Source organism: Botryllus schlosseri, chromosome 15, assembly GCF_051294905.1.
Source record: "Botryllus schlosseri isolate E-star chromosome 15, Bs_hap1, whole genome shotgun sequence".
Taxonomy (NCBI): Eukaryota; Metazoa; Chordata; class Ascidiacea; order Stolidobranchia; family Styelidae; genus Botryllus; species Botryllus schlosseri.
The window spans coordinates 11,614,745-11,640,506 of record NC_137250.1 but is presented as its reverse complement, the minus strand read 5'-3'; the positions used below and the strand labels follow the sequence as shown (position 1 = coordinate 11,640,506).

General features: G+C 41.0%; 2 protein-coding genes across 3 annotated transcripts in view; one reads left to right on the top strand and one right to left on the bottom strand.

Annotated features, from left to right (window-relative positions):
- Nucleotides 1–860: 860 nt before the first annotated feature.
- Nucleotides 861–23,589, top strand: LOC145457185 (corticotropin-releasing factor receptor 2-like). 2 transcript variants are annotated; one of them, XM_080335359.1, is made up of 15 exons: nucleotides 1,646–2,170; nucleotides 3,320–4,188; nucleotides 6,546–6,648; nucleotides 6,707–6,758; nucleotides 6,824–6,939; nucleotides 12,069–12,191; nucleotides 12,252–12,334; nucleotides 12,889–12,954; nucleotides 14,526–14,635; nucleotides 16,090–16,216; nucleotides 16,272–16,425; nucleotides 16,484–16,626; nucleotides 17,729–17,974; nucleotides 19,051–19,180; nucleotides 20,663–23,589. In XM_080335359.1, the coding sequence occupies exons 2-15, from the start codon at nucleotides 4,174–4,176 to the stop codon at nucleotides 20,773–20,775; spliced, it is 1,581 nt and encodes a 526-aa protein (XP_080191485.1). In that variant the 5' UTR covers nucleotides 1,646–2,170; nucleotides 3,320–4,173; the 3' UTR covers nucleotides 20,776–23,589. The 2 variants fall into 2 exon arrangements, with proteins under 2 accessions (XP_080191486.1, XP_080191485.1); XM_080335360.1 differs by lacking the exon at nucleotides 17,729–17,974 and having other exon boundaries at nucleotides 861–2,170.
- The window catches only part of LOC145457184 (epithelial splicing regulatory protein 1-like), a 22,430-nt gene continuing 18,866 nt past the window's right edge, over nucleotides 22,199–25,762 (bottom strand). The window contains exons 16-17 of the mRNA XM_080335358.1: nucleotides 24,676–24,897; nucleotides 22,199–23,078 (exon numbers count right to left, since the gene is read on the bottom strand). Coding sequence (XP_080191484.1) covers nucleotides 22,941–23,078; nucleotides 24,676–24,897 — 360 coding nt within the window. The 3' untranslated portion in view covers nucleotides 22,199–22,940. The remainder of the gene's footprint in view (nucleotides 23,079–24,675; nucleotides 24,898–25,762) is intronic.

The following is a 25,762-nucleotide window of genomic DNA, read 5'->3' as shown; positions in this document are numbered from 1 at the left end:
TTTTGACTCCCTACTACAGTGCTATATTGTGACGGCACTAAAATTGCCAATATTTTTTACCTCTGATGTCCGATACAGATATTTCTTTCAAAGTATCATATCGACTCGATATTATCGGCGAACCGGCTCTGGTCAGAATGCAACCAGTAAATCGGGCGATGCGGTTTTGTCGATCAGATAAAGTCTTGCAGCTCATTATCTACGTGATATGACTAAGATGTATACTGTATAGACATTTCCGAAAACAGCTTCCCATCAGTATAAGTAGGCCCACTTCCGCTATGCACTTGATTGTGTCGCGGTTAATGCCGTGAAATAATTGGTTGTATTGGTAAGGCAATTAAGCCAGAACAAAAATATTCATTTTTTGTAAATTTTGCGCGGCGTTGGTCGTGGACCAGTAGCGGGAGAAGACTCCACCTCGACGAATTCGAGTTGGAGATTAGGTCTGTATGAAAAAATTATACTCCAGATTCAGCTTATGTACTTACAGGCACATTCGTACCCGCGCATACTTTGCTTGAAATGCGATATGGCATTCATAAAGGTTGGCGTAATTCAGCACGTCGGCCTTTGAAACGAGGTAATCCATTTCGCTAATATTAGTCAGGTAGAATATGCGTTTTTCGAAATATATTGCGAAAATGTCTCATTAAATTTTCATGTAACCAGTCTTCAACACGGTGCGAACGCTAAGCCCGTCCAGCGTGAGATTGACTGCAATTCAGGGTTTTGAATTCCCATTGCAAAAAATCTTGCACTCATCTTAGCAGCGATGACGAGCCTTTAATTATAATTATAGCTCGTCAGTGCAGTGCACCGAATATACGAGTGCGTTGCAGGATATATTAGGTTCCTGAATTTATACGGGTTGTTTGATCAAAATGAAACTAAAATTGCAAAGGATGTCTTTGTAAGGTTAATAGACGGAAATGTTACCGAAGAAGTGGTATTGGCCTAATTGTCGTTGATTTTACGAATTTCCGAGTCGGACCATAAGACAATACGGTACCTTCAGGTTAAGGGAGGCGAAGCGGGGCTGGTTTAGTAATGATGAGTGTCATAGGAGTCTTACCAAACGTAATGGATCCTTCGAAAATAGGCCGCGGAGATATTCTGTTTATGATACTTGACGATTCGCCTAGTGAAACATTTGAGCAGCACCTGGAGAATGTGCACTGTGCAGTATATTCGAAATTACAGTCATTACGGCAGTGTTGCCTGAGAGAAACTCACAATAGAATTTATTCCTAAATCTGTGGTGCCGCAGTCGTATACCACACCGGCTCGATATATCGACGGGATTAGATAGCGTTAATGCAGCGCAGATTCGGATTAACATGCGGGATCCCCGCTGTAATTTATATCACTGAACTTTGCCTGCATCCTCCAGAAAATAAAGTTCACTAATACTTCAGATGGGTCAGGATGTCGTTTGGCATTTGACTAGGTAATTATCCGATCGAGTCAGTCGATCACGGAGAGCGTATTGAGGTGAACGCCAATCCAAACCTGACTCTATCAACCTTCGAGATATAGTCATTATAGTCCGGGCGCCGTTTCATTCAGCCAACAATCGCTGCCCCGGGTGTGATATGCCACTGCAAATGAATAGGTTTAAAATATATGCATTTATCAATTTCGACCATAGCGTTCAGGGACTTTCACACCAGTGCCAGATGGTGTAAATGAGCCAAACGGATCGTTTTATATGGAGATATTACTCATGGGTACATTGGGTGGAGTGGACTGTATTTACGTGTAACACGTTTTCGCATCAGCCAATATAGGTTTTACGTATGCAACTATATTCGACCCGACAAACTAACATTATTATCGATTTACGCGATGAGTTCGTACGGCGGTATAACATCGCGCCGGTATCTGTTCTGACATCTCAATCTGAGCGAGGCGTAATCCCATCGATTGAAAGTTCCATGAATATGTTCCACGAATATGTATTTCAACAGGGATTTAAAATTTTTGCATTGACCAACTGTATATAGGGAGAATAACGTCTAAAATTACAATATTCGATTCATTTGTATGCATATGCACGACATAGAATGCTCGAAAGTTGTAGTATACTTGTGTAATTGAGGAAACGTTTTGACGTGACAGAATCATTTAGAGGGGTCCATGCCCGGTAGACTGAACTGTTAGACCAGTGGTTCTCAACCGGCATTTTCAGGCATTTTAAGGGGGTCCGCGAAGTCTTAAAATAGCTGATAGGCTAATTTGTATTTTTTTTAATTTGGAAAATCACGAGTCAGTTACGCTTCATTACTAGTAATACTCCAAAGCTCACATCAACAGAATGGTTGTCCGAGATGAAATATCCGACCGTGCAGACTCATTTTATTACTGAATTGCCATCAGCCTACGGCCACAACATTTTCCTGGTAGAGATGTTTTGTTGGGGATTGTGGAGAAAAAGTTGAATGAGTAAGGTGTTTAGAAAATGTTTACAAAATCCATTTACCCCTGCGATATATAAAACCATTTTTCCAAAATAACTTCAAAATAAGCTGCTAGATCAGTCGTTCTCAAACTGAAGGGCGCACCCCCATTGGGGGGCGTGAAAGCATCTGAAGGGGGCGCGAAGCTGCGGCCAACTGAAAGCTGTTTCTCGCTCCACGCGATTTACCTCCAATTCATGGTTGTTGCTCTGTGTATAGTCCGAATTTCGTATTTGAGAACTCTCTCATCAACAGTAATAACCTTCCATGCCATCAAACTATCCATTGCGATTGCTAGCACTCTGGTTTCATTTTGTGATATGACGATAAGGGGGTGCAAAATTTTTCACTATCATAAAGGGGGCGTGTCTAAAAAAAAGTTTGAGAACCACTGTGTTAAAAAGAAATGACTATGTTTGACATTATATGTTCATTAAAAAATGTTGTGTCAATGTTGGTGCCATATTTGTTGCGATTATGTGTCGTCGGAAGCGTAACGCGTTATCATTACATTCGCCACCACATTGTGGAAATGGATTTTCGGCACTCGCTAGTATCCTACCGAAGGCGCGGGTTTCCAAGACACGACCACGTATTTCAAGAAATGCAATTGCACAATTCGCTTTGAAATAATAAATGTCAGTTGACACAATCTCTACACGGATAGTATGATCTTATTTGCAATAAAAGTCGTTTTGCTGCTGTTTATCACGGAGCCTACAGTCATGAGGTCAGATGACGATTGCACAATAATTGAGCTAAATCTGAACTAAAACTTTCTGGGGGTCCGCGGGGGTCGTAACGGTCCGAAAGGGGTCCGTAAAGACAAAAAGGTTGGGAACCACTGTGTTAGACTTTAGCCCATTATTTTAAATGTTATGTGATGTCCATACGCAAGACAATCGCGCCACTATACAGGATTTACAAAATCAAGGACGATCTATTTCCACAGTGTGCCATGATGATAACTTTTCTGGGATCGCAGGTGCATCAGAGATGCGCATAGGTTAATTACATGCGCCGATATCGCAAATCGGTGCGTTTCGTTGGTTTGAGTTATACGGTCCAAAAATGATGCATTGAATGCGACTATATAGTCACATCTGATCTGATGACCAATTCGGCGTTTCATGGAAGGTAGATTAATAGATGCCTGCTCCATTGTCATAAATTTGGTCATAAATATCAATATTACCGCTGACAACGTCAGGGCTGGCCAAAATGGCTTACCGTATTACTAGTTCAATTAGACGCCAGCATCATCTTTCAAAACTATATAGGCCTAAAACTCTATATGATATAATGAATAGTGACATGACTTTGCAAGAAAACAGCCAATGTTTATTTCGTGACTTTAGCGTAATGTGTAAATTAATACTCGCTTTATTTTGAATGCAATCGTACCACCCACCTTTGGCGTTTTCGATCATATCTACCTGAATGAACTTATATCGTTTTGTTTTATGAGAAATCATAGGAGTAAGAGTTGCTGATTCTTTCGCGATAGATTACTTACTATTGGTGAATCACGGTATCTATATAATTATCTCCTTCATCTTAATCTCCATCTGGTACTGTAGAATATGTAGCTTATAAGAAGTCGTGCATTCCAGAAATTCATATCGCCTGTAGACAAAATTTTCGAGGAGTGATGCCCTTATCGTGGCATTATTGCGGCCGATTCCGATCACCGCAGCAAAGCAAATAACTCGGCATGAAGAATATAATCGTGAGTATCTAATCTTCCTAATAGATACGCAGAAGGAGCAGAGATAAGGTATCATAATTTGTATGGATTTATTACTAACACTGGGCAACAATTTCGAACAAAAAAATTGTTGATTTAGATTTTGTACTTGCTTTCGGCTAATTTTGGTGTGCTGATTCCAGTAATGCCACTGGTTTTCTTCTATCACGTCAAGTTTTTGCTCTACGACATATGCCCAAAATATGCAAATTTTAACAAATTTAGCCATATTACTTTTCCATACCATATAAAAATCCACACTTTTACCATATAATGACTTATCTAGACAAGGGTTCAATTGAATTATTAAGAATAAAGGTACTGGTATCGATCTAGGCCGACGCTTTCTCCCATTTTTGATTAGAGGAAGCAACCATCCGAGGATATTTCACACACATATTTGATGCAAACTGCAGGATATGGCAAGAAAAATAAACATTACATTTACTATCAGCTATAGGTCCAATGCCCCATTCAGCTTATTCGGTGTAACTTTAAACTGCTATATGCTCGATAATTTGGATCAAGTTGAAGATCTTAGGGATAGCAGGCCTAATGATGTAGATTTTGAAATTGAAGATGATTCAGAATGTAGAGTAGTCCATCAACACAAGTTATTGATCTGGCAGAGGCTTTGGGACTTGGAATAGAAATTTAACATCCCGGAACTTTTAACATCCTTACGAAGTGAGAAAGGATTACTTGGCAAGATAGAGAAGGCATCTCACTTTCGATCAGGAGAATCAGCCTTTTCTTCGTCGGCCTACTTTCGGTAGCTTTTTGTATTGCCTTGATACTGGTATTGGCATGATACTGTCACCATGGATTACTGGTGGAGTTAGGAATCCCCAAATAGAACTCAAGTGAATGACAAATGCCTTTAGGTAGCTCAAAAAGGATCCTAAAGTGTGGCATTCTCTAAAATGGCAACGTCTTAGGTGCAGTAACAATTGAACACTCAGTTAGTCTTCTTGAATAATACAGACAGATTGAGAACAATACAGAAACATAGAATTGTTGCAATATCACGAGCACGATTGGATCATATGTGTCAGCTTTGAAAAATTGTGTTTTCTTTGTTTTTCAGACAATAAGGATGCAGAGCACATGCAACCGTGATACACATGTGCCACTGCCATATGTTTATGTCGGACAGCAGACATTTAAAAAAAACTGAAATATCCTAATAATTTCCCTGAAAACCTTGACATAGTCAGAAATGGCCAAGGAGAAAATGTCCCCCAACATGATGGGGATAAGATACCAAAGTAGATTGGAGCTTATATATGTTAGCTGACTATTGCTCGAGTATCATACTAGACAACCTACAGAATAATGGGTTATTAGCGTAAATTTGGACCCTGAAACTCGCACTTTAGTTGTCCTGTACAAGCAATATCAGTTTAAATCAACCAAATAAAGCAGTGCAAATGTTTATTTGTAGTCTAATGATTTACTTTCGACTGGTTGCAGTTTTTAAAACTTTTTATGCAATAAACACAAAATATTAAAAGTAGTGCTATTATGTGGGTTTTGAGGCAATGTGGGGGGGGGTGCCTAACCCAAAAACTTAACGTGATGGAGAAAAACGGAAGTCATTTTTGAATTCAGCGCCCAAAAGTTAGTCAAACTCAATTGCCTAAGCGAAGTCAACAAAAACTGTGTTGACCAGTGCAATCGATTCATATTCCGTTGAACGAAAGAAGTATATCGTGATCCAGCGCATCTTGCAAAGATGATAGAAAGTAGTTTCCTTTCTGCCGTGTGTTGATGGCGCTCAGACTTCGTATCCATTGAGAACGCCGCGAAAGGGCTAGAGCGGAAATTGTCAACGCTGTCGTCACTCCGCGTAACACGTGACAGTAGACACGTACTACAAACGCTATACACCGATGCAATTAATATCTCGAAAATTCCACAATATAACCATATGTTATCATTATAATTTTATTTTTATATTGATATTATAAGACCAGAGTGAGTAACTAACAAGCCCGTCGTGGCTAAGGATAGCGGATCACGTGACCACAATCATGCCAATCTCTGAAAACGTGGGGTTTCATGATTACACCATTGTTATGTCATAACTACGCGTATAGACAGCAGTCGTTCTATTTATTCTACAGTTCCAACTTTGTTTAAGTTGTGGCGGGTTATGTGAATCCGATGTGCTTCATTGTGATATCTGCAGTGCCCGCGCAGTACCCCACATACTAGAAAAATCGCAAATATTTGAAGTTAGCGGTTCGCGATAATCAGTACGGTCGTGACACACCGAGTAAATTTGCGACCGAAACTCTGACATTACCCACTTAATAATTCCAAATTGTCATTCACAGGCGAAGGTTGCGGCAATTACATGTCTCCTGGGAGTCGAAGTCGTTTGCACGAATGGAGCGGGCGTGACCACGCCGCAAATCGCAGCATCGCAAGAAAGTTCGGGTATAAGCGTCCGTCACTGGAGGAAAAGGTTTTCTCTAATGTATGCGGTATTTTGAAGGGTCAACGACCGTACCACAAGACCCGTTTTCGGAATACTGCAACGAACTGAGGTGAAGTGCGCTATTACGAATCCAAAATCGTTCCTAATCCTATCACTTATTTTCACTTTTGACAGTCGAGCAGTCACGGCCAAAACCAATGACGAAATTTGGGAATATATTGCAACAAGCCTGAACGATTCTGAGCTCACATGTCCCGTCATCGTCACGTGTAAACTACACCGTCAAGAAGGTCGGTATATGTATGATAAGGGAAATGATGTCGGATATAGCAGGTGTCTGATAACACTCGCTTTCACCGTAGACAACAGGCTTAGCTGCGATTTGCGGATCGAGTAACACGCAATTGAAACGAATTCGCCAGATGTTGGCTGAGATCAAACTCCGAGCCTGACTGAGCCCTGACTGAGAGCAAGCGTCGGTTTCCGATGAACTTCCTAGATTATTTTGTGTATTATTAGCCAGCCTACGGATATTAAACTATACGTAGGCCCCTCGAGGGAAGATAGCTATATAATGATACGGGTTCTAAACGTCCTTCTGAGCTGACGGGACATTATGAATGGCGTTCCGGGGTTGTCACAGTATAGTCACTCATGCTGTTGATGCAAGCGTAATTATGTGAATTCCAGATTCATTGAATTAGACGCAAACAGGGGGCAAAAAGCGCTCTTATCCCTTGAAGTTCGCTTTCTTAACATTGTTGTCTCCTACCGGTTTCATTTGTTGTACCTGTGAGATAAGGTACTTCTTACATCTCCGTTCTGGCTACGTCCTCAGATACGGTATTTATAAATGGATAGTGGCTTTAATTATTAAAACAAAAAGGTAAATGGGTATCCAATGTCAATTATTTATTGCTGAACACTAACTAGATAAGCATGCGCTCGTGGACCGCCCGGCGAAATCCAGGCTATGAGGACAAAATAATCGAGAGAACGCAAATTGCTGACTTATACAATGTAATCTGACAACATCGTCGCGGTATTCAAGCTATTCCATATCAAAATCGACTTCGAGTGCGCATTTTTGGATCATAATATGATATCTAATTCTCGCATGTTTAGAATTATCTTTGAGGTACACACTATCAAGCTTTTATATCTAGGGCGATTTTATTGACATGTCAAAAAAAGTCAAAATTAGGTCAAAATTGTAGCGCTAGGTCAAAAAATGTCAAAATTGTTTACAAAGTTAAAAAAATTTTGCAACCTGCATTTCCTTTGTATAGTAGATTTTGCACTGTCGGTGAACTTGTCATTTGTCATTTCACAGCTTGTAGACTACTTTATAGGCCTACTGCTGTACACGGCCCATTGTGAATCATAAACATTGAAATGAAACAAATAGGTTGTCATGGTGTTATAGCATAGTGTCCTATATGGCTGGGTTCGGGAACCTTTTTTGTCCGAAGAGCCATATTGGCCCTATTTTTCCATTTTAACTACCCAAGAGCCATAAATGTCAATCAACTGTTACCTCACAAGCGAAACTTGGTGACTTCACGGTAGCACTAATTTGAACTCACTAAATGGGATTCGTCGTGTGCGCCACATTTTCTCTGTAAAAACTCGTACTAATCATGCTGGTCGCCTTATTTGAGCATGCGAAACTTGAGTTACGAGAACGTATAGGTTAGCCGTGATGCTCCTTATGCGAGAACCCATGATCACATTTGTAGGTGGAGTCAATTCAGCCAAGCATTGTCACTACAGCAGTATATCGGCCTACCCAGTCTAAGCTGTGATATATCAGGGAGTGGGGTCAGGGGAGCCAAGTGAGTCAGTGCCTCACCTGTCGTCAGGATGAGTGAACGAAAATTGTGAAACCTTCCATTACTATTGGTATTTTCTACTAATGTTGGTAAATGACCAGATTTTGAACAATTTTCTCCCAAATTCACAAAATTTGCTTATTCATTGTTCAAAAATAAAGCGGGAAACGAGAGGTAAGACACAGACGGGTCAAGCGTCACAATTGATAACGCAATTCATCGTAAATAGCTTGGAAGTTATTAAAACTGATATTGATCGAATGTAACTGTCGCACTGATTCCGAAAATCTAAATAGTGATCGACTTCACAATTCTCAAAGTATTCGGGGGTAACTATATATCGTTGCGCTACACGTCTGCATTTTATCGCCTGTACTACAGAGCTACTTACCAATCAAGAACGTCGATAGTTAGGGCGTTGTTTGTAATCCGAGTTTGTATGTTTGAATGTCACGTCCACGGCAGTTCATTTCGCGCCGCACATCACGAAGACAACTGCGTTGTCAACTGGGCGTCGCCATGTCTGCTATTCTCTTTGATAAATTTACGTATCGCGCAATCCAAGATTTCGAGTAGAGTACATCTAATTCGCGAGTGATATTGGTCGCCGGCGCGACATTAACTTAAATTTGGGGATTTTGATTAGCGGGTCCGAGCCCCTAAACCTGCAGACGGCATTGTCTTTACCTCTCAAAGGCGTGTTCATACTGCCACGAGAATTCGCAAGAGAAATTGGTCGCCGTCGCGACTGTAACTTAAATTTGAGGATTTTTAAAAGGGGGCACGAGCCCTAACCCGTAATAAGGCATTGTCTTTGCCTCTCAAAGACATATTAATACTGCCAAGAGAATAATTATTCTGGCCGTGAAGAATATTTACTCACAAATCGCAGCAATATTGATCAATTCAATACAAAAATAAATATTTGGGAAAGAGCCATATCGTATACTTAAAAGAGCCATATATGGCTCGCGAGCCATAGGTTCCCGACCACTGCTATATGGTGTGGACACAACGAGAGTGAACGGCTCGGTGCATTTGGGTTACGTCATACTTTCCATTTGACCAAAAGAAACTTTACGGCCATTCTTGACCGGCTTGCCGAGCGCCAAATTCAATAAAACGGGTATCAATGGAAAGGTGCTGCTTTACCGATTACGAAAATATAAATATGATTCGGTTCATTGTCTTGGAACCCCCCGCCCCCCCCCCCCGAAATCAGACTAGAAATTTCCATTGTTATTGAGTTTTGTCCTTGTGACGCAACGGAACTGTCTGCTCTTTCTTCTCAGCTTCACTCTCGTTTTGCCAGACAGAATTTTCGTAATCAGTATAGCAGCAACTGTCCATTGATACCCGTTTTATTCAATTTGGCGCTCGGCCGTAAAGTTGCCTTTGGTAGGGTTACCATATTTTGGAAATCTACAAAGAGGACACTTTTTCAGAATTTTCAGACTTGCAAAACCGGAGAAGAATTCTCAAAAAATGGTAAATTTTCCCACTTTGTGGTCGGTTGACTAAAAAAAAAGGTCAACTTACTCGCTCAGTGCCATTTTTCCTTCACGTTGTCGGGTGGTTGACTAAAAAAAGGTCAACATTCCACTCAGCTCCCGAAATACAAGCTTCGGTGCTAACTGACGGCATACCAGTCGAATTTTGTTATAAATATGACCAAAATTCTCAAAAAAGAGGACAGAATCTCAAAAAAGAGGACAAAAGGGCGTCCTCCGAGGACACTTTCTAAAAATCAAAAAAGAGGACAAATCCTCTTAAAAGAGGACGTATGGTAACCCTACCTTTAGTCTAATGGAAAGTATGATGTAACCCAAATGCAGTGAGCCGTTCAGTCTCGATGCAGGACACTATGGTTATAGGCTACTCAACGTGAACGCACCGCAATATCCCAACTGAAACAACACTGCGTGGGCATTGCGTGGTTCTTATATCAAGAAGCGCATGATGGAAAATTGTGATGTAGATACCATTGCCAGAATGAAGAAACACGGTTCGTCGCAAGCAGTGTACGCACAACTTCAATGCTGCCAGCCATCAACTGCTGCTGTTGAACGTTCTTTCTCCATTCCTGGCAAGATATTTAGTAAGGACAGATACTTTCTACCCGAGAAAGTAGAAAAGTATCTTTCGTTGTACCACAAAAAATTCTAATATTTCTACCATAATGCGTAATGTAACTAATAGAATTCATCAACGGGCCAGATTTCGTTCAAATAAAGTTTTTTTCATGGAAAAATTTGTCAAACTTTGAGGCAAAAAAGTTTTTTTTCAGGCCAAACTACTTCGTAAGGACAGACAGTTCCAACAAGAAATGAAGATGGGTAGAACAATTCTAATATTATGAGGAAAACACCTAATTCGCATACGTTATATCAAATTTAATCAAAATCAGGATTTTTTAGGTAAAAAAATGTCAAAATTTTGATTTTTTTTTAGGTAAAAAAATGTCAAAATTTTGATTTTTTAGGTAAAAATCTTTCGTCTTTAGGTAAAAAAATCGTTCTACTTATAACATTCACGAGCCTTTCCGATCTGATCGTCAAGTGGCTGTTAGAGTCGTCAGCCCCGAAGTCAAACTCGACATCTTTAAGCTAAAGACAATGTCGAACTCATGAACTGCCCCGTTAAGCATTAAGGTACGGTCGCATATATCTACGAGGCCTCACGACGGTGGTTCTCAACCTTTTACACTTCGCGGTACCCTTGGAAAGGTAACAAAAGTTCGCGGCATCCTAGCACTACGAAGGCACCCAAAATTTCGGTCTTGAGTCCAGAGTATGTTCAACACAATTCTGGGGGCGAATCTCAGAGGAGCGCGAAGAATTTTTAAAGTCAATGCACGTTTCGGTCAATAATATTGGGACTTGTATGCATTAATATATATTTTTATCCTCTCTCGTCTCGCGTGACCACTGACCATATTTATCGGTAGAGCTGATGGGTTCGATAAGTTATGGCCGTAAGCCATGTTCAATCCACACGAACAAGACCACACATACGTTGAACTGCCGATGCATTATATTCGCACTCAATACTGAAGCATTTCGTCGATATTAAGCGATTCTAGGAATATATCGTTCTATCACAATTGCGCATGCGCATACAGTTGAACTAATTTCTGTAAATTATGCTTATTTTTGGCAGCGATTGGTATCCATAATAAATTTTTTAAAAAGTAATTCTAAATCGCGCGAAGTTCAAAGAAAATTATAGGTTGAATAATTCTGCCCAAAAATTCAATTTCTTGTCGTTTACGAAATAATTTCCGCCCCTTCCCAACTGCGGCATTCACGGTCCTGGCGCTACGGGTACCTTGCGTGCATGATTTGAGAAGATGATGACTAAAAAGCGTCATTACTTTCGACGAAGGCAATAACGGTTTAAAACATATTGACCTTACATTTACGCGACACCCCTATGTAGAGCAATCGGCACCGCATGCACCGCGGCACACCGGTTGACAACTACTGCTACGTCGTAGATACTCCCATCCGTGAATAGCAAAAAAGGTTGAACAGTTGAACATCCTTACAGCCTATACTTCCAATAGATTCGTTAAAATATTCTTCCAGAAAACGTATGCGCACCGACATTTGAGAAAGCGACAAACAGCTGTTACCCCCAAACGAAAGCCGGTGAGTCAGCTATCGTAAGCTGTCCTGAAGAGTTCTTCGGAGTGAAATATAAAGCCGGCGGTCAGTGGTATTTGATGATTTCTTGATCACTTCATTTGACAGCATGGGCCTATATTGCAGGTAAAATAATTAGACTATGCCAAGTAAACGGAACATGGAAGAAGCATATAGACGCAAGAGGTTGCCAACCTGTGCTAGATTCAGTATGTATTTTGAACTTGAATATGATTCGATGAACATTGCTAATTGACGACTGCATAAATTGTGTGGAGTATAGATTACAGATTACAAAGTTATAGACGGATATATATGTGTTGTGCATTGACTGATTCGAATCCCGACGCCGAGTCGAGCATTAGCGGTCGAGTCGAATTTGCGGGCAGTATACCGTTATAATACTTGGTAAGCAACGTGTAGTCAGATGTTTTACATTCGTACTGTAGGTTATGTAATGTGATAAAGGAGGGTAGTACGATCACACACATATAGTCTATGGCCAACTGATGGATATGATATATCGTCATTTGTAATTCGACGAAAGCCTGTTTACCGGGATCAAAGTTACGCCGAGAGGTCATAAGCCTATATTTTTGCAGCATGTCATAACATTCAATCCCAATTCTCCATACAACATTTCAAATAACCAAGAAAACTCGTATGAATTATAGTTACAAAGTGTTGGTAAGAAAAGTACCTGAACACTTACGCCATATACCTGAAAATTGGTGCTTTTGCTGTTAATCATAATTTGTTTCAGATGCCCTGCACAGGCCTATATCCGATTGATGAGGATGATTTGACACCGCAAACGTTGAGTGATCAGGTATTTTCGATTGAACACATCGTAACACGATGTACTCGCGTTAAAGCATGCTGGCCAGAGTGACCACACCGGTCAAATAATATCTGTTTTTGAGTGGGATGCTTCATTATCAAGTCAAGACTCTACGAATATAGATGTAATATTACGGATCATGTGTATGCAAATACAATGATTGGCCGATTGAATAGTTACAAATCACCAAAACAATGACTCTAGCTCGCTGCGGTTACGATGTTATAAGTCATAGGTCCTATTTTGCGGCCCGCCACCTGATTTGATATTTGGGAAGAACGCTTTGTAAGGCAGCATTTTGAAATGCTAAAATTGAATTCCCAGTATAAAATATTGTTGTCGTTGTTCAGAATAAGCTATTCTCCTGTCTCCAACATTACTATCCCTCACTAACTGATAGTCTGATACGGCTTCGGTGACGATAATAGCAGTCCAAGGAGGAAGTATTAGCCGATATGAATGGGCGTATTTTCTTGACGTGCAGACGCTTATATAAAACGATTTGGAGCTTTCCCATATGATAAAACTTTGCGAGGAGAGAGATTTACTGCAAATACCAGTTAACTCCAATAGCGAGTCTTTCCAGTGGTTATCAAACTGAGGGGCGCGCTCCCTTGGGAGGCGTGAAAGCATCTGAAGAGGGCGCGAAACCACCGCAAGCAACTGAATTTTTATTGCGCTCCGCGCGATTTGCCTCCATCTCATGGTTATTTATCTGTGTATTGTCCGAATTATATATTTCAGAATTCTCTCATAATCAGCCATAACCTTCCATGCCATCAAACTATCCGTTGGGATTGCTAGCATTCTCATTGCTCTCTTTAATATTTTGTGGTATCACGATAAGGGGAGCGCAAAATTGTTCACTGTCATAAAGGGGCGTGACTAAAAAAGTTTGAGAACCACTGCTTTAGTTGCTGAAAAGTGTTGTAATGTGGTTCAATATTAGTAAAACACCATTCGGGTATCCACGGATACGATTTTGAAGCACGACATAAGACAGGTATTGTATACGGTCACACTGAACCAACTCACCACATCAAAAGTGGAATACGTGAAGTATCTTTTTCACTGCACCAACTGACATACTTTGAGAGTGTACAATTTGATGGATAGAATTGAGTCAAGAGACCGGGCCAAATAGCCGGGGGTCAAAAGTAATATATAAGTGCAATTTGCATACAACGGTTTAGTATGCACTGGACGTCAACTCGGAATTACTAACGTTCGGTGCACTTTTTCTGAAAACTCTGAACTGCATGTGTGAAATTTGGTGTCGATGTAACAGACTTGTTTCTATTGGTGACTAGAGTGACTACGCACCTAACTACTGTAGCCTGGACGACTGGTGTAATAATGTTCCTATGTTCTATCCCTGTAGCGAAAACGCAACATGGTGATAAACAAACGTCAATCGTAAACGTGTGCAATGCATACTTAGCAGCAGCGCGATGCAATGTCGGATAGATTTAGGACCGCTATTATCTCCTACTAACTGAATTCCACTTTTCACTACACCTTTTTCATTAGACCTAAATTTCCATACTCACATATTTTAGTGGGACGAGTGCAGTAGACACCTTCGCGTTCTCCATCTGATTAATGACATCGGAAACAGTTTGTCCTTGGCGTCGGCCACAATATCGTTCTTACTCTTTTGGCTGCTCAAGTAAGTCGAAAATATATTTTATCATGTCATCTTCACGCTAAAATATTTCACGCTACGCGTTAACTCTTACTCTGCATTTATATCGCAGCTCCCTAGCGAACGTACGAGATTGGGATCTCCGTTCTATAGTTCGTATTCATATAACGTGAATTGTCTGCACTGTTAAAAATATTCTATATCAAATTACTGGTCTGGTCCTGGCAGCAGTTCTACGGCTCTGAGACCGGTAAATTTGAAAAATAATCCCGTAAATATTATTGACCGTAATCTAATTTTACAAAGACTGACTGTTAAATTTTTCATGAAAAATTCCCGTCACCTGATGCACCAGAAAACGGATGTAATACCAAATTACTGGTCTGGTCCAGTGCAGCAGTTTTACGTTTCTGAGACCAGTAAATTTGAAAAATGTTTTCCCGTATTTGAATTTTAAAAACACCGACCGTAAATAGTTTCACGGGAAATTCCCGTAAATAAAAATAACAGGAAACAGCTGTAATACCAGATTACTGGTCTGGTCCAGTGCAGCAGTTTTACGTTCCTGAGACCAGTAAAATAATTTTACGGAAAATTCCCGTCACCAAAGGTAACAGAAAACAGCTGTAATATCTTCATACTGATGGTCTGGTCTGGTCCAGTGCAGCAGTTTTACAATCCTGAGACCAGTAAATTTGAGAACGCTTTCCCCGTATTCTAGTAAAATTCAGTTTGACCTGCCCGTATACTAATTCAACGGGCATTTACCGTTAATTTAACTGACGGAAGAAATTTACAGGTATAATTAGGGTAAATCTACGAATATTTCTAAGAGTGTGTATTAATAGGCACCTGTTTGCAGATCACTGGAGGAAGACAGTTAGTATAGAGGCCGGTAGTCAATATCATAAGCTACTAGTACTAGGGTTGCATTTAAAAGAAAAATCAATTTAAAACAAACATGCTTCAAACAAGGCCCTTGTTTAAAACATGTTTTTTAGCAATGACGTCACGAATATTTAATTGCGGCGTCACAATGGATAGACATTGACAATTGAAAATGTAAGGTAAATATGGCTCCTTCAACGAAAGGGGCTTCCAATCACTGTCATAAACAGACCAAAATATCTTTAACCAGGACAACATCGCTATGCAGCATTTTACGGTCGGCACTTATTTCATACAAATGATAAAACTGTAGAACCGACGACGATTTCGAGGGTTCCAGCGTATTATACGTCGACTATTTTGGGTGCAAATCGTCGGTAGCCTCATACTACATGTTTTTTCGGACGTATTTACACAATTATGGCAATATTAGACAACGTTTGAAAAAAAAATTCAAAAGGCATTGGTTTAAAACACTGTTGAAAACACCGTTTGTTTTAAATACAACCCTAACTAGTATCATGGCTAAGCCACTACGTCGACTCACTAACAAATTGCATCGACATAACGTATTCAATTTCCACCAAAAGGACCATAAGAGATTGGAGGATAATAATCCATTGGAATCTTGTCGGCTCATACATTTTGCTTATATCTACCAAGTTCCTAGTCGATTCTGTTGAAATCTTAACGCTGGAATGCAGACTGGAGAACTCGGTAAGGCAACGGATTGCTGTCACGGACTTCGGATGTACCTAACCTACTTTTACAGGCGTCGTGTCGGGTCCTGGTAACCTTCTTCCAGTACTTCATGACCTCCACATACTTTTGGATGTTTGTAGAGGGGCTGCACTTGCATTTGCTCGTTGTATCCGTTTATAGAACCGAGAGAGTCAGACCGATAATCTACGTCGCAATAGGATGGGGTCGGTATTTGCAGGTTTGAAGTGTATTTCACTTCGCTGCTAAATATTTGTACGACAGGTATACCGGCGTTTCTGACTGTAGTGTGGGCCATCTGCAAACGTTCTTCAACGGTCGAAAATCAAAACGCTTGGCACCCGAAGGAGGATACCGATAAAGGAATTGATTATATTTTACAAGTGCCGATCATGATCGTCCTTGTCGTAAGTATACAAAATATATGCTCAGAGATTTGGCTTTTTATATGAGCACATTTGATCTCTATTGTCTCTAAAAATGGTAACGGTGGTAAGATATTATTACTCCTTCATCGCGTCGCGCAATCAAGTATGAGAAAGTATCTCGTAAAGATAAGACCACGGCATTACATGGAGGGTTGCATTTAAAACAAAATTCAATTTAAAACAAGCATGTTTTAAACATGGTCCTTGTTTACAACTTGTTTTTACCGTCGATTGCGAGATAAAGTAGTGGTATAATCCACGGCTGCAACACCAATCAATGGGTTGTGGGATCGAGTCCGACCGAGGTCGACTCCAGGATTCATACCTAGGTGTTGGAGGTTTATCTAGGATCCTCCTCGCCGTCTCATTCGTGCAAGCAGTCTCTTATAAAAAGCCTAGAAGTGGGCCGTGCTACAAGTCTGCAGTTACTATATATATGAATGAAGAATATCGGCCTGGTGTAAATGATCAATGACCATAGTAGTCGACAACCACCATGAATACCACAAACAAACAAACCGTCGATTGACATTGACAATTGAAAATATAGGCAGGCTCCCTTGACAAAATAGGCTTCAGACCCTTGTCATAAACGGACCGAACATGTCTTTAGCCAGGACTACATCAGTATGCAGCATTTTTACTATCGGCGGTCTATCATCATCAGAACATCCATTCCGTGCCAATGATCTATGTATAATCTACCTGCTAAAACTGCTGAAGCGACGACGATTCCGAGGGATCTAACTATTTCATATCGTATACGTCGACTGTATCGGATGCAAATCGTCCGCAGGCTCATGCTACATGTTTTTTCGAAAGTATCCATACAATTATGGCATTAAGCATTAAAGCAAATTACATATTCTCAAAACACCGTTAAAAACATGTTTAAACAAAGTGTTTTAAAACACCCTTTGTTTTAAATGCAACCATAATGGCATGAGTAATATCATTTCTCGCCTCCGCAAGAGTATACAAACTAACCCTTCGATACGTTTTAAGTTTGAATAGAACTCCAACGATTTATACCAGTGGACTTCTTTCTCATCGGAAACTTACCGACCTTCATGATTCTCAGCTCAACCTTGGCATACTGTGCAACGTCGTCTACATAATCTTTACGAAAGTGAAACCCGCTCAAAGAGCGCACCATGGAAGAGTACGCGGCGAACCGGCTCAGTACGCCAAAGCACTGAAAGCAGCCTTATTATTATTTCCTCTTCTTGGGGTCACGTATATGATCTACCTTCAATATCCTGTTACTGAGTCGAAGGGGGCCACACTTGCCTTCTGGTACTTCAATGCTGCTGCCCAATCGTTTCAGGTACAGGCATGAGGACTTGTGGTCTAATTAGTAGTTACATTACATGAAATTAGAGATACCACACGCTCACCACCGAAATATCTATCCATCGATGTACAAATTGTACAGAATATGTACACCAGTGGTGTCAAACTCAAGTTGGGTCGCGGGCTGGATTCAAAAGTTTTGATCGATCGCGGGCCGGAATAGTCAAATGATTCCAAAGTTGTTTTACTTCCAATTCCATACCCTTGATTCTCACTGGAATTACATTAATATTACCGCTATACAAAATATAGTATTTTATATTATACCACTCGTCGCGTGGGCTATATTCGAGCAACACAGTTATTCGCAAATAATGGAATTGGAAAAAATTGGACGATTGGCCGATTGAATACAGATATGAACCACCAAAACAGTTGCTCTAACGACGATATAACTTTAAATAGTTCTATACTCCCTCTGTATTAATCATGATGCATCGCAGGCACTATTTATTCGCGGTGAGGAATACTATAGAGGTTGTAGAAGCGGGTGTTAGAAATTTGTTCATTCTTTTTACATCAACTGACCAATTCACCGTTCGTGTTTCACTGGGCCTTTTGGGTTAAGGTAAAGAGACGTATAGGCTACAACCAAATATATTTGAATTTTATTCTTCGTGCAGCTCCATGTATTTTTTAACGGTTTCGCATTGTCATTTCTGCCTCTGCGAATACTATTATTTGGTTTATTTTCCAGAAAACTCAGAATTTAGTTTGCAATTTGTTGCTTTCTCAGAATGTAATGTCAATGTCACCGACTTGTTGGTATAGTTGTTACTTGGGTTAGAACTCAACACTGCTGACATCTAGTTATAATGTGGCCTATGAACATGTTCGACATTACTGTCTTGAGGGATTATTTAATATTTACGTCGAAGAATTTATTACTAATAATCTCAACTACTGTTAGAAATATGCTGGATTACACAATAATTCTTCAATTAGCTCAGAATGGCCTCGCGGGCTGGATGTAATGGTTTGGCGGGCCGAATGTTAGAAATTCCTGATATACACATCACACATATTCTCCTTCTCATGCAATTCTTGTAGGGCTTCACTGTGTCTACAATATACTGCTTCTGTAACAACGAAATCAGGAGAGCTTGGAGTGAGAAACTGCGGCTTTGGAGAACTCAATCAAAATGGTCATGCTACTGGCCGAACGATCGCTATGGACTAGGTGAGTCGACCACCAGCCCACCACCATTCACGTAAGACAAGAGAGAGGTGATTCGTATCAAAATACCGGCCTAAACTTATACCTCAATTCAAGTGTACATATTTATGACTTCCCATTGTAATTTCTCGGCAATGTTGCCTCTGTGATCACTACGAGTGTTATTTTGAAGGCTTATTCTGTGATCTACTGGCAAAAAGTCTCGGACGCACCATCGTCATATTACCTTTCATTTCTACTTGCGTACAATCAGTGCTGCTCCGATATAGGTATAATACTCTGCTCGGAGTCTGGCGTAACAGTTGTGGAGTTCAAACTTGATTAAGAAACCCGCCCCCAATTGACCGATTGGGTTGTGGCCGTTATGCCTCTGCGAGTGAGTCCAGGGAACTCGTACGCCGTTTGTTTTAATTTAGTGATCATTACCAGTACGCCGATATTGCACGCAATGGTGATCGCTTCTACCGAAGCGCTTATAGAAAAGATCATCAGCACAACGTATCTCTGCGGCGCGATTGCACTTCAAAACACAAGCTCATTGCTGCGATCCTGCGACGCAAGCTGAGCACTCTCGCCGCGCAGCCACTCCTTTGCTCTTGAGCTACTCTTTCGTTTCGTCAGACAGGATTGTTGCGTCACAATGTCAATCTCCGCAACAATGACAAATTTGAGGCTGATTGCGGGGGTTCCAGGGCCATAAGCGGAATAAAATTAATATTTTCGTAATCTGTACAGCGTCAGCTTTCGATTAATACCCGTTTTACCAAATTTAATGCTCGGCAAGCCAGTAAAAAAATTACCGTCAAATTGCAATTAGCCAAATAGAAAATGTGACGCAGACCAATTTCACTGAGCCGTGAGATTTGCTTGTGTCCACACCGTATAGGACACTATCCAGAGATGAGCGGATTTGAAATTTCAATGTCCTAATCCAATCCAAATCCGAACCTTCAAATCCAAATCCAAATCCTAATCCATATCTTTTTCATATTCAAGTCCATGTCCAATCCTAATCCGATTCCAACTGGAAATTCAGAAAAAATACTAATTTGTGCAATGGAGGGATTCGAAAATTTTCTTTCACAGCCAACGATTCACTTGATTCAAGATAACTTAGTAATCATAAGCACATTAATAACTGATCTGAATAAAGTTTGTCGCCATTCGCCACACGACATTTCAATCTCCCAGAAAATAGGTAAATCCAATCCAAATCCTAATCCGTTCTGAAAAAAATGTCTAATCCAAATCCAATCCAAATCCGACAAAATTTCACAAATCCTGTTTTTTCAAAACCTAATCCTAATCCATGCTCATCTCTGACACTATCGTCTCGGCGGTGATTACTCAGTAGCGAACTCAAGCGACCACTATTTTAGTAAATATTCTTCGCTGATGCACTTGCTCTTTAGAACATGATTTGGTCAACACAACTCCCACTCAGGTTACTCGCACTAACTGATCAACACACTGTTCGATTAACAGATCAAAGCGTCATCAGCGCAACATTGGAGACTAGGGTCGGCGTAGACACGCAGCCTTCTCAACTTACAATGCTGACGGCGCAAACGGAAACTAAATCTATCCAGAAACTTTAACGCCATGCGAACTGTGCGAATGCGCCACATTCCGGCTCCCGGAAAATTGATGGCGTCACAACAGCTCTACGTCAAAACCCATTGCGTCGCAAGAAATCCCTTTTACTCAGCGAGAGTATATGGTATGTGTGTGTGGCTGCACAGTGCACAGTTCCAGAATTTGGCTAGGAAGCGACGCCTTCAGAGAGCTCAAGATATACCGGTTCTGTGCGCGGAGAGCGACTACGTTATACTGGCGAATTCAACGACATCATGGCCTCTCCGAAAGTTTGGACGCTCCATCTGCAATATTGATGAAGAGAATTACCCGCCAATTCCGTAGCGCGATCCTGGCACTCGTGCATATAGCATTATCCACACATTTTAGCTCACCTTAAAACTTTACCGATTTTCGAGCATGCGTTCACGCCAGGGTGTGAATCAGCCACATGCTGTTGCATATTGGCTACCTCTCCCATATAATGTCGATGTCGACTCCAGAATCCCTTTTCAAGTGCTGAGGTTCATAGACTGGACATTGCCAGCCGATCCGTGTAAGTGGCGCGGTGCAAACTTAAACGTGTGGCGATCTCATGCACCCTTTTCAGTGCGCGGCCACTACAGGCTACAGCGGACGTGAGCTGCTAACTAAAAAGGTTATTGTCACCAGAGGTGCTCAGTAACGAAGTACTTCTACTTTTTGAAGGACTTGAAGTAGATTTTGCCTACTCGCACTACTTTTTAAGTGGTCGTGATTTTAGACTACTTCTACTTTACAGTTTTCAGTTTTGTAGGCAGAAATAAGCGTAGATTACCTATACTTACTTACTTATGAACCACAACTCCTACTTCTACTTGAGTAGAAATTCCGCCGTTACTTCTACTTCTCCTTGAGTAGCGACGGTGACTACTTTGACCATCTCTGATTGTCACCCGCCTCCGCAGAAATTGGACTCGTCATTACTTGATGTTTTTATATCCTCCAAAAATTACAAAGGTCAGTATCCCCGAGCTATAAAAGGTGATGCCTATTTAAAAAATAAAACATTCAACACATTCACATGCGTCACTTATAGCATGATGATTCTCATGCACACGTGTATAGCCTACCCTTCCGTACTGGTACGCCCCATGCACATTGCACAATTTCGAGCACCATAGGGTGCGCCGTAGCCTACATACCGGTTAAAGAGCACTGGTCTAGAACGGTAGTGGGACGTGCTGCAAAGTCGTCAGCTCGGGATCCATAACAATGAATATCGGTGTGGTGCAAAGGACCAATCAGATATGTCGAGAAAAACAAGAGCTGCCATGATTTTTTTGTAAGATATACCGTACCCCGCCACCTCTATAGACATCCTGCCTCGATATCGCGATATTTCGGATGTTCGTTGATTCCGGTGGACGCAGCAGAGCGTCAAGCGAAGACCACATCACACGACCATTGAAATCAGCCACACAGGCTTCGATTATATTACAGTTGAAATAATGCAGACTACACGCAATCAGCGCTTTTGGCTTTCGAGTAAATCACAATAATTTACTTTATCCTTCAAATTCTGAAATAAATTAAACGATATCGAAGCTATATGTACAATATAACTGAGAAATGTCAACAATAAAGAAATATTCAACGCATCTTGAAACGCAGCATGATGAAACACGATGAAACTCGTTTCGCGTGCTGGGAGCACGAAATCGATTGGCAAACCGACGTGTTATATGACATCACTCAAGCGCACCGTCGACTCTGTAACGGTTGTAGGGTATAGATACACTTGTGTGATCCAATCCAGACACAAAAATAAGGAATTACGAGAACGCGGTCGAAAATGATGAGACAGGACGTACCGTGCAGTGAACAACTGAACACAGTGTGGATGTTCACGAAATGTTTTCGTACGTTCATTAACATTGGAAGGACGTTCATCCAACGAAAGTTGAACACTGCTTATGGAGTTAATAATGAACATTGTTCAAGGATAAATTATGTATTATGACGTTGAAATGTTTGGAAATATTTCAACTCCAAGCCGACCGCGCGCCCGACCGATTTCATCAGAATTATTACACAAACTCCCGATCGGGCAAATCTTCAAACAGTGCGAACCAAAGTATTCCATTATCGAGCAGTGATATTGTATACGATTTCCGATCAGGCGTCCGCTACAAGCCAGACTCCCCCATCATGCGATGCAAGTCCAGTCCGCGTTTTGACCCGTGCCGCCGTTACCGCCCATGCCGGGGTTGGATTTCTCTTCCGACATCGGGGACTGACAGCCGGACGCGGCTAACGGGGGCAGGCCGATGCTAGGCTGCTGGGCCTGAAATGGAATGAGGAATCCTGTTATCTTCCCGTATAAGCACTTGACGGTAAATCCGTACCGAGACAGGAGTGAACCAATCCTATTAATCCTCACTTGGTGACAATGTTGCGGGACGATCATGACTTCGGAAATATGTACCAACATTTATTAAAATAAAGGCAATTAAAGCCCAGAACTTTTGTTGCGCTTCGGGCACAGTAGTTAAGGAGTGACAAATATGTTTTCACGAAAGTATCAGTGAATATAATTTAGGTTCTGGATTGCGTGTTGCGCTCACACCGCATTGTCGCCCATATCAAAGTTTCATCACAGTAAAAATTGGCCCACCATAACGTTTGAAACTACCGTTTCGCAATCTAGCAATTACCTATCATTTCGTAATCTAGCAGCCCATGACGTGGCCTGCTAATCTGGAAAATCCGACTTTTTGAACGTTACACCTGTTTTAGCGAGTCACCTTTGAAGCTTTATCGACAAGAGACATGAAATATATTTTCAGTTTTTGGAAGTGGTATTTGTATTTCACTTTCAATTCCGAGTATCATACTTTGAGTTCAAATTATTTGCAGTTCTTTTGTCTGCAGAACATACATGTTGAAGTATAAAAACAAGCATAGTAATGCCTCTATTTTCCGAGAATAAAGCTACACTAAATATAACTTTTACGATCCACAATGTTTATTATTAACGTATACTAATCGCGCAAGGTGTTGAAACCGTATCAGATACAATTTCTCCGTATTGCTCTTCGCCTAAACTTGGGGCCTTATAATATGGAGTATGGCGCCATGCCATGATATTCTCTAAAACGGAGTCTTAGTAGACAAATGGTTAGTATCGCATTTTCATATCAATACCATAATTTGCATCCCATGATGCGAAAGAATGCTTATTTTGTCGAAAATTGATACATCCTGGGATGCATCAATACGAATCAAGCTCTCTGCACCTCCCGCTTATAGCTCAATTTGCAGCTTTTGACACTCCATGCGAACGAATTAAGACGGTTTTCAAAACTACTTACTTACTTCTACTTGAGTAGCTTTCTTGACTACTTTGACCACCTCTGTCTTTTACTACTCGACTCGAATTATCACAATTAATACCCGATTCAGATTCCAGTACTCGAATCATTCATCGTGCCCAGCCCTAGTCGCGACCACACGCGAGCTGCAATCAACCCTGATATCCACTGCTACAGAGGCATTGGACAACTACATGATTTTATTCGTCTAATTAAGCTTCATCAGAGTGAAATACCGGTAATGTAATACTCAGCTAATTTTTGAAATGTCCCCATGTTTGAATTTTAATTATAATATAATTTCTGGTTTTCCTGAAAATGCTACATCAGAACCGACTATAGTGCGAAACGAGTCAATCTTGGTGTACAAACATTTTACATTGTCATGACCATGACTATTAACTCTGATTTTACAGGAACTGAACTTTATTTCCGTTTTATTTATTTCTAATACCGAACCGAATTCCATTTCCAAGTATTTTCGAATTTAGCAACTCTGATTTTAATTGGGAAAAGCTGAAATATTTCTAATTATCAAACTCTGCTACGAGGCCTTTCGCTCGCACTTACTTTCAGTAACGTGAGTATGTCCGTAACCCCGCCTCCGGCCGCGTTGTAAGGCACGCCCTGCATCCGCAGTTGAATGCCGTAGGGGTGCGCCGCTTGGGGCGCCAACGCGAGATGGTGTGCTAACGCCGGAGACGCGGCCAGACCCGGCACAGTGTTCGCGGACACCGAAACCGACGGGGAGACGGGCGGCGTCGGCAGATACGCGTACGGCATCAGGGTAGGCTGAAATATAGATGATCGCGGAGTGATTAAATCCATTTCCGCGGGCGGTTTAGGCCCGATCAAATTAAGGCGAGCGCCAAATCCGGTAATTTCCTCGCAAATCAACGACGCGCAATATATTAAATCCGGTGCGCAGACATGTATTTACACGGAAAAACACAGGTTGCTAAAGTGCCGTATTCCATATAATCGTTCGCTAATTGACATAGCGAGACGATATACCGACACAGCAGATATGATCGATAGGTACGGATTGGGACCAGGATATGTTATTTCAAATACATTTCAATGTACATGCCGGAATTGAGAAAAAAATCAGTTACTGTTGAACTGTGATAGATACGAGATAAATTATAGATTGAAATAGTCGAACGTATTAAGTCCATATGTAATCAGTCACGATAACGAAGTACCCTACTTTTTCGAAGTGCTCAAGCATAGGTTGCTTGCGCTTACCTATACTCAAGTGATTATGATTTCAGACTAATTAAAGAAATTGTAAGTATCCACAGCCATTACTTCCACAGCTACAACCATCAGAGATAGACCGATTGCTACGTTACTGCCTAAGTACGTTTTTCCTACTCGCAGCACTTAATCAGTGTTTGCGATTTTAGAGTATACTTCTACTTGACAGTTTTCAGGCAAACTTTTTACTTTTGCCTTTACTTACTGGAAAGTCCTACTTCTAGTTGTACTTGAGTACTGACGACCATTGATTATAACCGCCGATCCCCACGGCACAGTAGCCTATATACCAGAGATGAGCATGGTTTAGGATTAGGTTCTGAAAAAACAGGATTTGTGAAATTTTGTCGGATTTGGATTGGATTTGGATTAGACATTTTTTTCAGAACGGATTAGG

Excerpts from the sequence above, each read along its gene's own strand:
- LOC145457185 (XM_080335359.1), top strand. Across the intron at positions 12,335-12,888 it reads GCCAACCTGTGCTAGATTCA|ATGCCCTGCACAGGCCTATA; the intron begins GTATGTATTTTG and ends AATTTGTTTCAG. Across the intron at positions 16,217-16,271 it reads AATGCAGACTGGAGAACTCG|GCGTCGTGTCGGGTCCTGGT; the intron begins GTAAGGCAACGG and ends CTACTTTTACAG.